Here is a 15,094-nt window from a genome sequence, read left to right on the forward strand (position 1 = left end):
CTTGAGAAAATTAAATTTGCTCTCATTGCATTCAGGGGATTGACAACCACTAATAAAAAATTCTGGTCAGAAAATGTTTTACTGAACGTAAATGATTATAATATTTCAGATGAACTAAACAGTCAGTTCACTTTCCGTGATTTAAGAAGACTCCCAACAGTACGTATATTTATTTTACCTAACTTTGCTTGTATTAGTTTGAACACTAGAAAAAAGTACTGAACTATAAGCGTAGAAAAAATATATAGGCTAGCAGAGTTCTATTAGAATGTCAAAGAAACAAAGAAAATATTAAAGTCAGTATTACATTTGTATAACAGATATATACACTCCGCACGTTGCATTCTAGTCTAGGGGGCAATTTGTTAAAATAGTAATTTCGTATTTCATTTAAGAAACAAAATATGTTTAGAATTTGATTTGAACAAGGACAGTTTTTAATTTTTTTTTTGTGTTTGCCTTCACTGACCCGGGTTTTTTTTACACCTAAAACTATACGTTGAATTGATATTGATGGCAGTGTCTAGTTGATCTGTGCTTGACATATGGTGATCGTATTTTTATCTGTTGTTGTATTGTGTTGTTGAGTTTCTATCTCATTGACAAAACGCGCGTCTGACGTACACATTTAAATGCCTGGTGTCTTTAATGAGATTTTACAACCAGTGGGTCGATGCAACTGCTGGTTGAAATTTTGTCCCCGAGGATATCACCGGGCCACTAGTCAACAAGTTCGTGTTGTCAATGAAATGAAATATCATTGATATGTTCATTTCCTGTAAATTTACTGTTTTTCTACCCCCAGGTATAGATTGGCATAGCCGTATTTGGCATACATTTTTTTCTCTCGGAATTTTCGATATATAAAGTTCTTCAACTTATTTTTGATTCGACCTTCCAAGTGCTTTAATAAGAGCGCCCCTGATGAGTTTTATGTAGACGGAAGCCGCGTCTGGCGTATAACGTCTACTATCTGTGATGAGGATTGTGTAGACGGAAGCCGCGTCTGGCGTATAAAATTATACGTCTAGTATCTTTGATGAGTATTGATATACATATACCGTTGACTTAATTGTATTTTTATTTTAAACTTTCTATGTTCCGTGAGGTTTCCTTGAGTTTAAGGAGCTGTTAGTTTGATTTGATGTGCAATTATGACCCCCCCCCTTCCCCCACACCTTGAGGTAGCTATATAGACACTTAGACACTGAAGCCCGCCTCCGGGTCCGGGATTTTCTCGCTGTGTCGAAGACCCATTGGTGGCCTTGGGCTGTTTTCTGCTCTTTGGTCGGGTTGTTGTCTCTTTGATACATTCCCCATTTCCATTCTCAATTTTACTTATTTGATCCATTGTAACTTATCTGTCAAGTCCTGCATACAGTTGTTCATTGTTCATATATGTATCTCTCAGAAAATGATTTTCTTTTTACAGGGAAAGTTCGATATCGAGTTAAAGTTAACAAACGACAAAAACGAAGTCTTTCTTTGCGGACGAACCAGCATAGAACTGATCCCTTGAACAGATTTACCAATTCGAATTTATTAGACACTATACTCATATCTGTCAAATTTTCGAGATATTGGTATATTCAGCTCTGGCGATTGAGATTCTTATTCAGTTTTTATTTATTTATTTTATTTTTTATGAGGGAGTTTCGAAATAGACGACTATAAATATGGAACTGAATACACCAATGGTTAGAAACACAGTAAACACTATACATGTTGGCAATTATTGTTTATTGTATGTTATAAATAAAACCAGACCGGTTGCAAATATTACATTTATATTAGGTTTGTTCATAACGAGGCAAATTGTATGATGTTCGATTGAAATTTATAAAGCACTATGATTTGATTTACCTGCTATGTGTAAAGTTTCCAATATTTATTTACATTTTGCATTGCATGTACAGTTCTAAATGTCAAAAGAAGACTTTCGTTCTATAATACTACAAAATGTTTACATCTTCTTGTTTTGGCAAGACTTCCATTTAAATCCCCCTTTATATATGTCTATTCTTTTTCCGTTATAAAGAGATGTTCACAGGGTTTTGTTAATCAAAATTTTGTTTGTGACTTATTTGGCAATATTTATAAAACCCCAATAATCCTTTGTAAATGAGCAATTGGTATCATGTTGGCAAAAAATTCATGTTAATATATAGGTAGATAGAATAATTTATGTGAATAGCGTAAATATTTACAAGTAAGAAAAGGTAAATAAATACTAGACTCTCGCACGCATAAAGGGAAAAGCCTATAATAATATATCGGCTTTTAACATAGTAAGGGTAAAATAATCATTTTCTCTTAGCAATATCGAACAGCGATGCGAGTAATCTGTCTAAAGAAGACAATTTTTTTGTACGTTGATATCAGCAAATTAAAAGGAAAACAATGTGTGGTATGCATCAGCTTTGACTGCTCTTAATATTTTTCATGTGAAGTCTGTGTCATTTTGTCGCGAAATCCTACATTCCGTCGTCGGCGCCAACATATAAGTTTCAGTGTTTTATTTAATTTTTGGTTATCAATAACTTTGTCAAACCTTTATGGAATTTTACGAAACATGGACAGAAGCTTTTTTTTTATTTATTTTATCAAATGACAACATAAAAAGCAAAATTCAGAAAATATGATTATTGTATATAACGTAAATTAGTGTACAACATGACTAATTTCACATGTGCATGTCATAATCGGGTTTTAATTTTACTGGGAAAAAACAGTATTTTCCAATGAATCGATCATTAAATAATAAGACATTAAATGTCTGAAACAAATTTGGAAATATTTTTTATCTTTTTTTTCCGTATTTTACTGATATATGTTTGCTTTCTTAGTTAACATACAGTCTGGGATTTAATTTTGTAGACATCAATACTGTTTAACTTTCATGGATGATATGAAACTTGGACAGAAGCTTCTTGAAGATCAAGAAATAGCATTTAAAGAAACAATTAACAATTCGAAATTTGGGGACTTTTTCCGTAATTCACTGATAAAATGGACTTACTGTTTGGGTGAACACAACACTTTTACACTTACAGCAGCAATCACAATTGTTCTACGAAACCATTTAAAGTATGGAATGTTTTACTTGTGTATTGTTTTATATGATTAAAGTATGAGAACCCACTTTTAACGTTGTTTCCAAAATCACTTCTAATCGTATACAGTGCATTCTATGTAAATCGTTAATTCCAAAGAGAAAACATAGATAAATCCGACACAGCAAAGCCACAACAACATTTCTCTATCTTCCGCTAAGCAAACGTATGTATATTTGTTCCGCCTAAAAGACGTTTCCCTGGAAACTTTGTTATAAACAATACCATGATATATAATACCTGTTCCTGTTGGAACAAATATTATATACCCTTTATTTAGTAAGGAGAAAATTCTGTAGAATTTGTTCCAGTGGAAATACAATTACAAAAAAGTTCTTCCATTTTGAACTTATGATATGAAGGAACTTCTTTAAACAATAACCTGCAGCACTCCAAACTGAACGTTTCAAGTAGAAACTCACCCGAATTTTTTTTCTTGATACACATCTGTTCCTACATGACTTGTATAACTGATATTATGTACCTTATTTTTTTTAAGTAAAGTGAAATTGAACATATACACAACAATTTAAATGTAACTTTTAAAATTCCTTTAATAAAATATCAACTTGACTGTGATAAATAAACCCTGCGCAACCCGATGTGTATCAAGTTAAGTTTTCCCGTATACAAGAATGTAACATACTTGAAAAATGATCCTAGTTGTACCATATTATTTTTCTTAGATTATTCAATATCCAGTATGTATCAAACGGAAGAATCAATTAACTTATACATTGTAGTATATACATTTGTAGTATTACGCACACAAATATACTAGTCAACAAAACAAACGATACAGGGCAATTCATATTCCATATACTAGTATATATATTGACATTAGATACACGGTACCAAGATTAAAAATTGCCCAATTGCATGGTAACTGTTGTTCCCGTTGTTCAATAACACGGTATTTTCTCACTTTCCGCTATGGTAAAATTTTTGGAATTTTTCATTGGAAAATTTAACAAATTTTCCTTTTTATTTTACTTTAGGATATGATAAATCCGAGATCAAAATTTTGTATCATTCCTTTTTTTGCTAGTATATTTGATTTTCTTCTTGAAAATAATGAGCTTGATGCTTGGAAGATAGGGTACACAATGGGAAAATCTAAAGGAGTCCATCAAAAATTTAATTATAATATAAATTCTACCTCTGCATCAAGTATGATTTCGAAATTTCTTCTCTCGGTTAAATTTTTTTATTTAAAACTCGAGGCTTACCAAGCTTTTAAAATATTTAAAATCTAAATCTCGAGAGAGGGAAAATATCGTATTACATGAGATTCAGTTTTGGAATTTGTTTCTCTGATGACTTTTTTAGAAGATATATAGACAACATTTTTGAATGATATACAGAGGACAGCAAGAACATTTATCTTTACGTCATAATAGAATTTTGACAAATGAAGAACTGAGATTTAACGAACCACACCACACGTAGGTAATAAAAAAGGGATCTTGAAATCGTTCAGGAAAATAATAAATCGGGTAAGAATTAGAGAAACAAAAATACCAAACTCCAAGGTAATTCAAAAGGGAGAAAGTTCATAAAACTTGACAAAACTAAACGCTCGCCTATATCAACCAACAAAATGAATGGAAAACAACTGTCACATTCCTGGCAATAAATCAAATCCCCAAGGACGCATAAATGGTAGAAGAGTCGATTACGCTCTGCATACTATGTCAATGAACAATCTTCATCTACATGGCACCGATAAAAGTTTCTTTCCGATATTTTTCGTTAAACCATCATTCATGCAACTGAGTCTATTTGTCAATTCCGTGTTTAATTAATTAGAGATCCATTTGCATGAGTGACGGATATATATATTTTCATTGAAGGTAAAAACGTATACGATTATATATAATATATGCCTTTAAACTTATCATGCTTTGCATGGATAGGAGACTATTTTGTCCAGTATTATATAGAACCAGTCTAAAATTGGCAAGGGAAAGAACTTGTGTAAAAGAATCAATTCGGTTATTAACAAAATAGACTATTCCCGCAAATATATCTGATTTCATCAACATGGAGCATTCAATTTCCAACAAAGTTGTATCAATAATCTGTATTAAACCAATAGCTGTTCGTTTCTTTAAAAAAATTATCCGACGCCTATTATTTTTACAGAATGGACAGCTATCTGTACTTTCTCAATAACATAGGCCCTAATTAATATTGGCAGGTACATATTCAATGAATTAGGTGACCCTGGGCCTTTGTTACATGTATTCACATACGATCACGATTTTAAGGCACATGTCACGTACAAGTCTTTCTAAAATAATATTCAGAAGGAACTCGCGTTAACAGTTTGGGAAGTTTCGAAAAACCGTCAAAGATCTAGTATTATTTACAATTAATCACAATTTATCATTCAAAGTGTCGTCTCGATATCATACGCATGAAGTGATTTTTTTAGGACTATTGTTACTATGTACACAGATACAAATGCGGAAGTTTGCAAACATTTAATTTCAGTCATATTATTCTAACCATAAACGTTTACTATAAATAGAAATATTGTGAGTGGGTATTTAAACATGTGATATTTCATAAAAATTGAAAGAGGAAGTTTAGACTTGAAGATTGTCCCATTTTATAATTTCCTTGTGGTTTTGTCAACGCATTATCGAATTGCATTTTAGTTAAAGCGCCTACATCTGCCTTCAAACTTGAACAGTCTTAAAGGTAAGCCAGCGTAACTTTAAGTTATAAAAATTAAGTGTAGGTTCTAGATCGAAAACTTTATAGTGTGTAATCGTAAGATTATCAAACGAGAAAACTTATCAAATGGGAAGGTCAAGGTATTCGGTATGTTCTGATTGATGATATCAATTTAATTATAATTCAGCTTCAAGAGTACTGTATATAGTCAAGTGTATAAAATAGTCATTACAACTGCAAAAATATTACATGAGATCCCTAATTTTGACTGCATGAAAAAATAAAAGGAAAATGTTATTATTGTTCAATCTTTGAAAAAGGAACGAATTAACATTGATGCAAATCTCATATCATATACTTATAATTATTGGGTGATATTTTTCAAGTGTTAGAATAACAACTAATTTTTAGCTCACCTGGCTTAGAGGGTCTTGTGAGCTATTGTCATCACTTGGCGTTTGTCGTCATCGTCCGTTGTCGTAAATTTTACAAAAATCTCACCCCCCTCCTTCCCTGAAACCCATTTTTTCAACCAAACGTTTTACTGAAGAATCCTATTATAAGGGTATCTTGTAAACATTTGTGTTTTTGTTCCACCCAAACGACCAAGATGGCCGCCATGACTAAAAATTTAACATAAGGGTACAATGTATTTATTGACTACTATTTTAAAAACCTAAATAGATAGAGAAAACAGGACAGGATAACAATGCTAAGAATTTCATAATCTATCTACTTCCTATTTATACCAAAAGTATCAGAAGACTCCTTACAGCTTATTGCCCTTTAACGGAGATTTTTGACTATTTTTGACGATTTTGCATATTACCTTGAAAATATGATTAAAATAGAGCAAAAATAATCAGCTACACAAGATCTATAAACTTTAATTATTGAAACAATCAAATTACTTCTTGTAGTAGTTATTGCCCTTGGATGACAGTTTTGATTAATTTTCGAGCTTTTGCCTATTATCTCAAAATTTATAATAGTTAGATTTAAACTTAAACAGCAAAAATGATCAGCAATTTAAACAATATCTACAAAAAATACCAATATGACCGAACCCATTTGATGACTTCTTATACAATATTTGCCTTTAAATGACGATTATTTTTTTATCAATTTTCGAGTTTTTGTCTATTATATCTTAAACATGTTAAACTATAATAGATAGGTAGCAAACTGAAAACAGCCATAAAAAAATGATAAACGATACAAGGTCTTCAAAATACTAATATGACCGAATCCGGTGGATGACTCCGTATTTTAGTGATTACCCTTCAATGACGATTTTTGACTAATTTTGAGTTTTTTGACAGGTGAACATGGTGAACGATTTAGGCTCTGAAGAGCCTCTTGTTGATCGTATCATATTATTATTTTGGGGGTGGGTCGTAGGGTAGTGATTAACGGATACCATATCTTAAATGTAGGATTTTTAATGTAATACACATACAGTTTCATCAGTGCGATAGATAAAAGAAAGATAAGAATGTAGTAGTATTTATTTTTTTATAAGATTTTCTTTAAAAAAGAAGAAAAAAGATGAAACGGAGGGAGGGGCAATTAAAAGAACAGATAAAATTTGACAACAGACAAATAATCCAGTACACAAAAATTATTGATTGAACAACATAAACCTACAAAAAACTGAGGACTTTTTATGCACTCCACTGGAAGAGTAATAATGGATTAAAACCGATGAAAAGCTGTACAAGCCATAAGTCATTCTTGATTATGTATGTTATTCTTCTATAGATGGAAAACAATATTTTCATACTTTTGGTATGTGTTGCCATTGCGACTGCATCCGGGCATTTCAAATATTACAAAATGGAAAGGACAGAAAAGGTAGAGGTTCGAGAATTTGAAATGGACCGTAATCCGTTCACATTACTTGGGAAGAGGAAGTTCCTCCAACAACGAGGAAATCTAACAAATTGTGGTAAGTACTTAACAAATTTTACATTTAGCAGGAACCTTATATATGCATATGTTAATAATTCTTTGTATGAAATATAAAGTTAGACTTTGCAGAAACAAGTTTTACAGAAAAGCGGAAATACGTCATGTGTAATTATTTCCTCAATAAGTAGATCTAAGTATAAAAAACAGATATTATATATGGGAAATTATTAAGAGTATCTCTAACTCATGCACTTAATATCCCTGTCAGATATGTCTATCATTTACAGTTATCAATAATGTTAACCAAGATTATTAAAATATGTACAAGTTGTCTACGAGAAGTTACAAAGCAAATCAAATCAAATATTTATTATTCTATAACCAAGGACCCACAGGAGGCATGTACAAGCAACACTTGTAATTAGATACATAACAATATAAGCAACACCATAATACATAATATAATAAACATACATATAGATTCTTACATTGGTACCAGTGGATTATCGGATTTATCCAATCGAGATGGTTAAATTATCGAATTTTATTTAAAGTCCGAGCCTTGGATATATATATATATAGTCGCAATGTAATCCAGCCGCGCTCGGGGAGGAAGTAAAGAATCAAATCTACTCTAACATTGTTAGGTTGATTTTCTAGGCACTTTATATATATATATTTGTATAGCATTCAAGATTTTTATTTCAGTTTGACTACCACATGTCAAGATAAGATTCATTTTACATCTTACTGATGAAGGATATTAGTTATCCGAAATATCTAAAATTTGTTCATGTTTTAATTATTTTTTGGTGATGTTGTACCCTTTTAGACTTGTTATATATTATATTTTGTAGTGTACTGTATCATAATTTTATGATCCATCGCCCCGTAAGATTTATCGTTAGCTATTATTCAGTCATTATATATATATATATATAGTTCTAATCAAACATCACAGAACTCTGCAGTTTTACAGCTCGTTCCAACAAATGAAGATTGAAACAGTTTCTGTTATGCATTTTTAATGGAAATATTACTCCTAAATATCGCTACAAAATATGTGTGTACCTGTACTTCGATAAAAGGTACCTCAACCAATTACAGACACTTAATGTCTTTTGGTTATTTTAGTCGATTGGTTGCTACCCAACATATCCTGTAATTCAAACCCAAGGATTTGGGTTAATTGGGTATATAAATGTGGTCATCCCTTGACTTCTCTCGTACGGCAGTAAAACCCTTACATGTACTTAAGTGGGACATTTATTTAGTTGTATACGGGATGTGTAAATACGCACATCCTATCGTTAAATACGATGCCTCGAGTAGGGCGAGTATCGCACTCTTTGGGTTTAAAATAATCTTGCAACAACTCTAGATCCCTGATGGGTCCGTATGAGACTTGTTGAAAATTGAAATGTATGCCCTCGTCCAACATACCCTAATATTTCATTGGCAGTGATATTTTCTCCCAGTCAACCTACCTTACAGAACCTTCTTATTGATTGTTAAATATACCCGCTCCGAAAGGAAGGATCTGTCCGTCCACTCCATAGAATTTTAGTCTCACATTTCTAAGGAACTACCAATCAAAGATTCCAAAAAGTATGGTATAACGCATCATGTGCGCATGCTATACGGAGTGGTCTATTTTCAAATTTATTGCTCTTCCACTTTCTGTTGACCTAATACTCATAATGGCCATATATAACATTTTAGTCTCGTTTTTCTCTACTACAAATAAGAGTTTAAATTTCTGAAATTTGGTATCAACCTTTATGTAAGCATGGTTTACTACTGTATGATACATTCATCGTTCATCAACATCCACTTTCTGTTTACCGAATACGCATACATGTATATTCTTGCACATGGTCACTTGACGTCGTTGAATGTTTCTAATGAACTCCAAATCAAGCCTTTTTTTAAATTTTTTGAATCTACTTTTATGTAGACCTACGAAAGCATTTGATGCTTTTTTTTTTTTTACATCAATCAACTTTCTGTTTACCGAATACTTCTAGCGGGGTATCATAAGTGAGCAATAGCTCACAGGTCAACTTAATTGTTTGTTCTCGTTCTAAATATGCATGAACCTACTTTATCCCGATAGCTCTGCTCGAGTGATTATTTTGGTGTAATGATGAAACGGTGGGTCATATTGAAAAAGCTATATATAAACCTTTGAATATTTATACTTTAAATAGGCGTTTTTTCTGTTGAGGATTGTAAAGCCTGCGCAATACCAGTTCAGTGACTGATGTTATCAACAAATGATCAATACGGATGGCTGATAAAGAACAATTGCCATTATAAATGAATTGTATTACACATAAAATTTAGTAGATTTACCACTAAGTATATTACTATAGATGTCAGAATTACTGCCTAATGAATTGTGATATAACGACAACATTTACAAGAAATGAGTAAGAATTAATGAAAGATGTGAAAAAACAAAATAAACAAAAATGACACCCAAACGGTCGTATGCATACTTACAGTTCTTTATGTATGTATGATATTTTATTTCAGGCGATAAAAAAAACAAATTTTCCATCCAGTGGGAGCCAAAAATTTTAAATACACAAGGTGTTGCCACTGTATACTGGGATCTTGTAGCTCGTAAGTTATTCCTTCTTATATTTGTCAGATAAATATAAATAAGTGAACGTAATATTAACAGATATTGGCAGCATACATGTACCGATTTTACACGTTCACATAACTATCAAATAGAAGCGTGTACATTATGACAAATGATGATTTATAGGGTACAAAAAAAAAAATGTATTATCAAAATTAAAAGATCTGTAATGATTGCTAATGAAACATCTATCCACCCAGATTACCTTTCTTTTAACAAAACATTCATTAAATTGTGCACTTACCCTTCCCGGAGCACCTGAGATCACCCCCAGTTTTTCGTGGGGTTCGTGTTGCTTAGTCTTTAGTTTTCTATGTTGTGTCTTGTGTACTATTATTTGTCTGTTTACCTTTTTTTTAAGCCATGGCGTTGTCAGTTTATGTTCGATCTATGAGTTTGACTGTCCCTCTGGTATCTTTGCCCCTCCTTTACTTAAATGTAGTTTTGTCCTTACAAAGAATCAGTGTTTACCATATTGTACCAACTCTCTTATTTGTCGGTCCACCACTCATAATGCATACATGTACAATGTTTCAAGTTTCATAAAATAATACGATGGTATTGTCAGTGAGAGTAAATTGCTAGCTGATTTGTTGATGTCCGTTGAGATCTTGGCACACTTTTATGACTTCATATTTGCAAATTTCTTTAGGCCTTTCTTTATTATCTTTATCACTACGTTGTTATCGACATTATAAGTATTAAGCTTAAGTCTTCTTATATCTGAGTGGCGTCATCCACGAAGATATGAGACGACTACATCTGATTTACATAGAAGTAATATATATTATTTTATCGTTTCTCTTGTTCTAAAAAGGGCAATTACCTTTGACAAAATTATGAATATTGCCTTTATCTCAATTTGTCAGATACAGTAACACTTTCAGAAGATGTTTTATAGTTATGGATTTGGAATGAAATCTTTATTGTGTTTTTTTTTCTGTTATCAAATTGATACCTTATCCTTGCTTGTGTATGGTAATATCGATCGCTGTACTATCTTGTCTTTTTCTCGTTTAATTGACAAAACCTGTACATTTTGCTGATAAATGATAGCATTTCCATGTAAACAAATTGATTTTTTTAGCTTGTGATATGGACAGCGGAAATGCACACATTGATGTGTACCTCCCTGAAATTCCGGACAGTCCAATATTTTCTCTGGACCAAAAGGGTACATGTGGAGATATAAAAAAGACAGTACCAAATTTAATCTGTCCCATAAAGAAAGACGGTAAGTGTAAAATGATTTTCTTCTTTTTTTGCTTGCTCTTTAGATATGTTTTCATATATATATATTTAGTTTTATGGATATAAGTCCGCTAATATAAATCGAAGGTGCAATTCTATTTTATATGAGAAAAGAAGACTACTTGCACATAAGTATACATATCATTCTGTAACAGTACCTCTTTTTCTTGAATGCATTCATAGTTACGTTAATAATTCGCAAGAGGTATTTAAAAAAAGTATTATATTTTATATTGGATATAAAATTTGCAGCTCAACCTTGCTCGGATTGATTATTACAAATTAAAACATACTTACAGAATTTAATAGTATTTAATTAATATTTCAGCTGAGATCAAAGGTCAGTTGACTGCCAGTGATTTGACAAGACTGCCAACCGTATGTATATTTAATTTATTTTTCTTCAGCTAAGCTTGTATTTATAGTTTCAACGCCTTGAAAATCGGAGAAATAATTGTTTATGTGTAACGCAAGGAATATTAAAATATCAAAGAAATCAAAAAGTATAAAGGCATCGTTAAACTTTTACAACATATATATGTGCATTTTGTCTATGCACTCATGTTAGCTGGTTGCTAGCCATCAATGGGGCAAATTTGAGAATTTCACGTATATTCAGAACAATTAATATAAACTTTCATTATTTCGGGTCTTAAAAGAGGGACGAAAGATACCAGAGGGACAGTCAAACTCATAGATCGAAAACAAACTGACAACGCCATGGCCAAAAATAAAAAAGACAAACAGACAAATAATAGTACAGATGACACAACATAGAAAACTAAAGACTAAGCAACACGAACCCCACCAAAAACTTGGGGTGATCTCAGGTGCTCCGGAAGGGTAAGCAGATCCTGCTCCACATGTGGCACCCGTCGTGTTGCTTATGTTATTACTAAGTTGCGTGAATGGATAAATGGGATTGGCAAGTTCACTGCCATTTGATATACAAGGATGACTGTACTGGATCAGGTCACAATTTAGTCGGTTATCTAAGGATCGTTCAAGAAAGTTGTTGCTTGGTCATTTGATATGCAGAAAGTTGCTTGGTCATTTGATATGCAGAAAGGTTTCATTCCCTCAAAAAGTGTTTTTATTTGATGGTGTTCGGACGTGACTTCGTATTTATAACTTTAGAGTAAACAATGCAAATGTTTCCTGTATCCTTTTATAACGAAGAAAAACCTGTTTAGTCAACGTGATTGATCACATTAATATATTGTTTTTACAAATTATTGTTTTTTGTTAAGTATATTTCCGTGTTTATTTTAGAAATACTTTTCAAGATTAATTTGAGGAAGGATTTTTTTTTTAATTCCTTTCTTTTCCCCTGAGGCAACACATTAATTTGATGATGATAACAGGTCTTTGGTAATCTCTATTTTATATTTATTTACGACTTGTTAAGAATCGAATTAAGATGATCTTTTCTGAGCATATGTTGATCCTATGTTGTTATCTTGCTGTCTGGTTGGGTTTTATTTTGTTGTTGAGTTGCTGTCTCATTTACATATCTTACCGCTTATCCTTTGTATCAATAACTGAAAAGCGTCATTGTGACGTAATGTTTAGTCTGAATTAAAGCCTTGCATCTTTGGTGAGTGTTATTCTGCATGAATGTGAGAATCTTAAAGTTTGTACGTGAAATGAACCAACGAAACAAGAATAAGGAGTTTATATTCCCAATCAACCTTGTCCACCAAAAAAGCTCTGTTAATTATGAATATGTTAATTACTATTTTCTGAGATATAATAATTTGCATTAACAAATTAAAAGGAGATGGATACATATATATCTATAACTCGTCTCAAATTTAGCCCAACAATGTTAGATCTTCGAATTTACGTTAGCAAATTTTTCTTCTTCATTCAGCGGGATTCGAACCGTTGCTTCTGTGACGACGTAGCAACACCGCCTGCACCGTGTCCAGCGCCCTAGACCACTCGACATATACGTCAATGAGACAGCAACACAAAACTGAGAGGACACTTAGAGGTTAACATACCCGGTATACGGTCCTGTTGATAGCAAATTATCGGGATTTATACATAAATATATATCAAATTGTTTACACACGTTCACATACGCGATGCCTATCTGATACTACATGTAAATACATACAAATGTGATACTTGTAGCAACATGCATTTATTATCTCATGAGTACATCTGTTTGCAAAAGTTCATTATTAATATAAATATCTTTTTTGACAGGGAAATTACACGATAGAGGTCAAGATAACGAACGACAAAAACGAACTGTTTGCTTGCGGACGAGCCAGTGTGGAACTGACCCCTTGAAGAGCTGACCATTCAAACTGAGCTAATTCAATTAAACTATGTCCTCAATTTTCTTATACCACTAAGACATTTGTAAATAATTTTCATCATCGATTTTTTTTCTGATTTTTTTTCCTAAACAATCTGGTAAGCCAGATGAGCCTTAAAAACCGAAAGTTCCGAATATAGATCTTACTTTCTCGTTATTAAACTGTTCAATGTGGTCTTTTTAAATTGTAACCTCTATTTTATTTAGACTCCTCTTGCGTTTCAAAAGCTAACGCGAATATGAAGGTTGTACCTTGTATATGAGAAATTATTCATTTCTTTATTATTTAAAAAAATTAGTACAGTATACATATACACGGGCATGTTAAGATTAATACAGCAAGATTGTTGTGTACTTAAAATATAGGTTCCTTTTTGTAAATAATTCCTGTTTCACAAATGGCGTTGTAACATACAATAAATAATATTATTAAAGTAACTATCTTTGTGCAATCACTTATTCTAAATGGTGATCGATTGGTTAGTTAACGACTTAGATTTAATAACATATGTTTGTATACATACATTTTAGTATAAAAATAAGTTCATATGATATGATTGCCATGCACTGAGACAACTCTCCACAAGAGACTTAATCATGTAATGAAGAGGGTTTTTTTATATATATATTTTATAGCCAAATTGCTGTTTAAATCATTTCATTTTTGAAAATAAAAATCTTGTAATAACTTGTTGTTACATGTCAACTTTGTGTTTGAAATCTGTTAAATATGACAAAAACTTCATACTAGAGTCGATGATCTATATTCTATGGCCTTTAAGGCACCAACCACTGATCTTTTAGGGTGATTTTTGTGTTTTGGGGATCAAACAATTCTTTTCAACTCTAAATAAAAAAAAAGTTTATTTTTCCAATAACGTGCATGAAAAAAAAATCTCATTTGATCGATGTTGTTTTTATTTTCAGTTTTACTATTTAGAAAAGAAACAATATATTTTTTTCCTTCTGGAGCACTTGATTCTTTATTCAAGAAATTTTGAATTAACAATCTATTTATTACTTCTACACCTACTACCACCGCCACCGTCACATTGCAATACAAAAGCGAACAGTAACCACAACATGAGTCTAAAGGTAGTCTCAGTGATAACTATAAGTTAATAATGGTATTATATACAAGGATATCTTGTAAACATA

At 31.9% G+C, this 15,094-nt stretch overlaps 2 protein-coding genes across 2 annotated transcripts in view; both read left to right on the plus strand.

Annotated features, from left to right (window-relative positions):
- LOC127701903 (uncharacterized) overlaps positions 1 to 3,142 on the plus strand; it is a 231,899-nt gene extending 228,757 nt beyond the window's left edge. Inside the window, exons 6-7 of the mRNA XM_052205882.1 lie at positions 110 to 159; positions 1,433 to 3,142. Coding sequence (XP_052061842.1) covers positions 110 to 159; positions 1,433 to 1,519 — 137 coding nt within the window. The 3' untranslated portion in view covers positions 1,520 to 3,142. The remainder of the gene's footprint in view (positions 1 to 109; positions 160 to 1,432) is intronic.
- A 2,512-nt stretch (positions 3,143 to 5,654) lies between these two features.
- LOC127701904 (uncharacterized) lies at positions 5,655 to 14,624 on the plus strand. The gene is made up of 6 exons (XM_052205883.1): positions 5,655 to 5,819; positions 7,557 to 7,743; positions 10,245 to 10,334; positions 11,444 to 11,590; positions 11,936 to 11,985; positions 13,822 to 14,624. Exons 2-6 carry the CDS (start codon positions 7,557 to 7,559, stop codon positions 13,906 to 13,908), a joined length of 561 nt encoding a protein of 186 aa, XP_052061843.1. The 5' UTR covers positions 5,655 to 5,819; the 3' UTR covers positions 13,909 to 14,624.
- Positions 14,625 to 15,094: the final 470 nt, after the last annotated feature.

This window comes from Mytilus californianus, unplaced genomic scaffold (genome assembly GCF_021869535.1).
Source record: "Mytilus californianus isolate M0D057914Y unplaced genomic scaffold, xbMytCali1.0.p SCAF_5, whole genome shotgun sequence".
Lineage (NCBI taxonomy): Eukaryota > Metazoa > Mollusca > Bivalvia > Mytilida > Mytilidae > Mytilus > Mytilus californianus.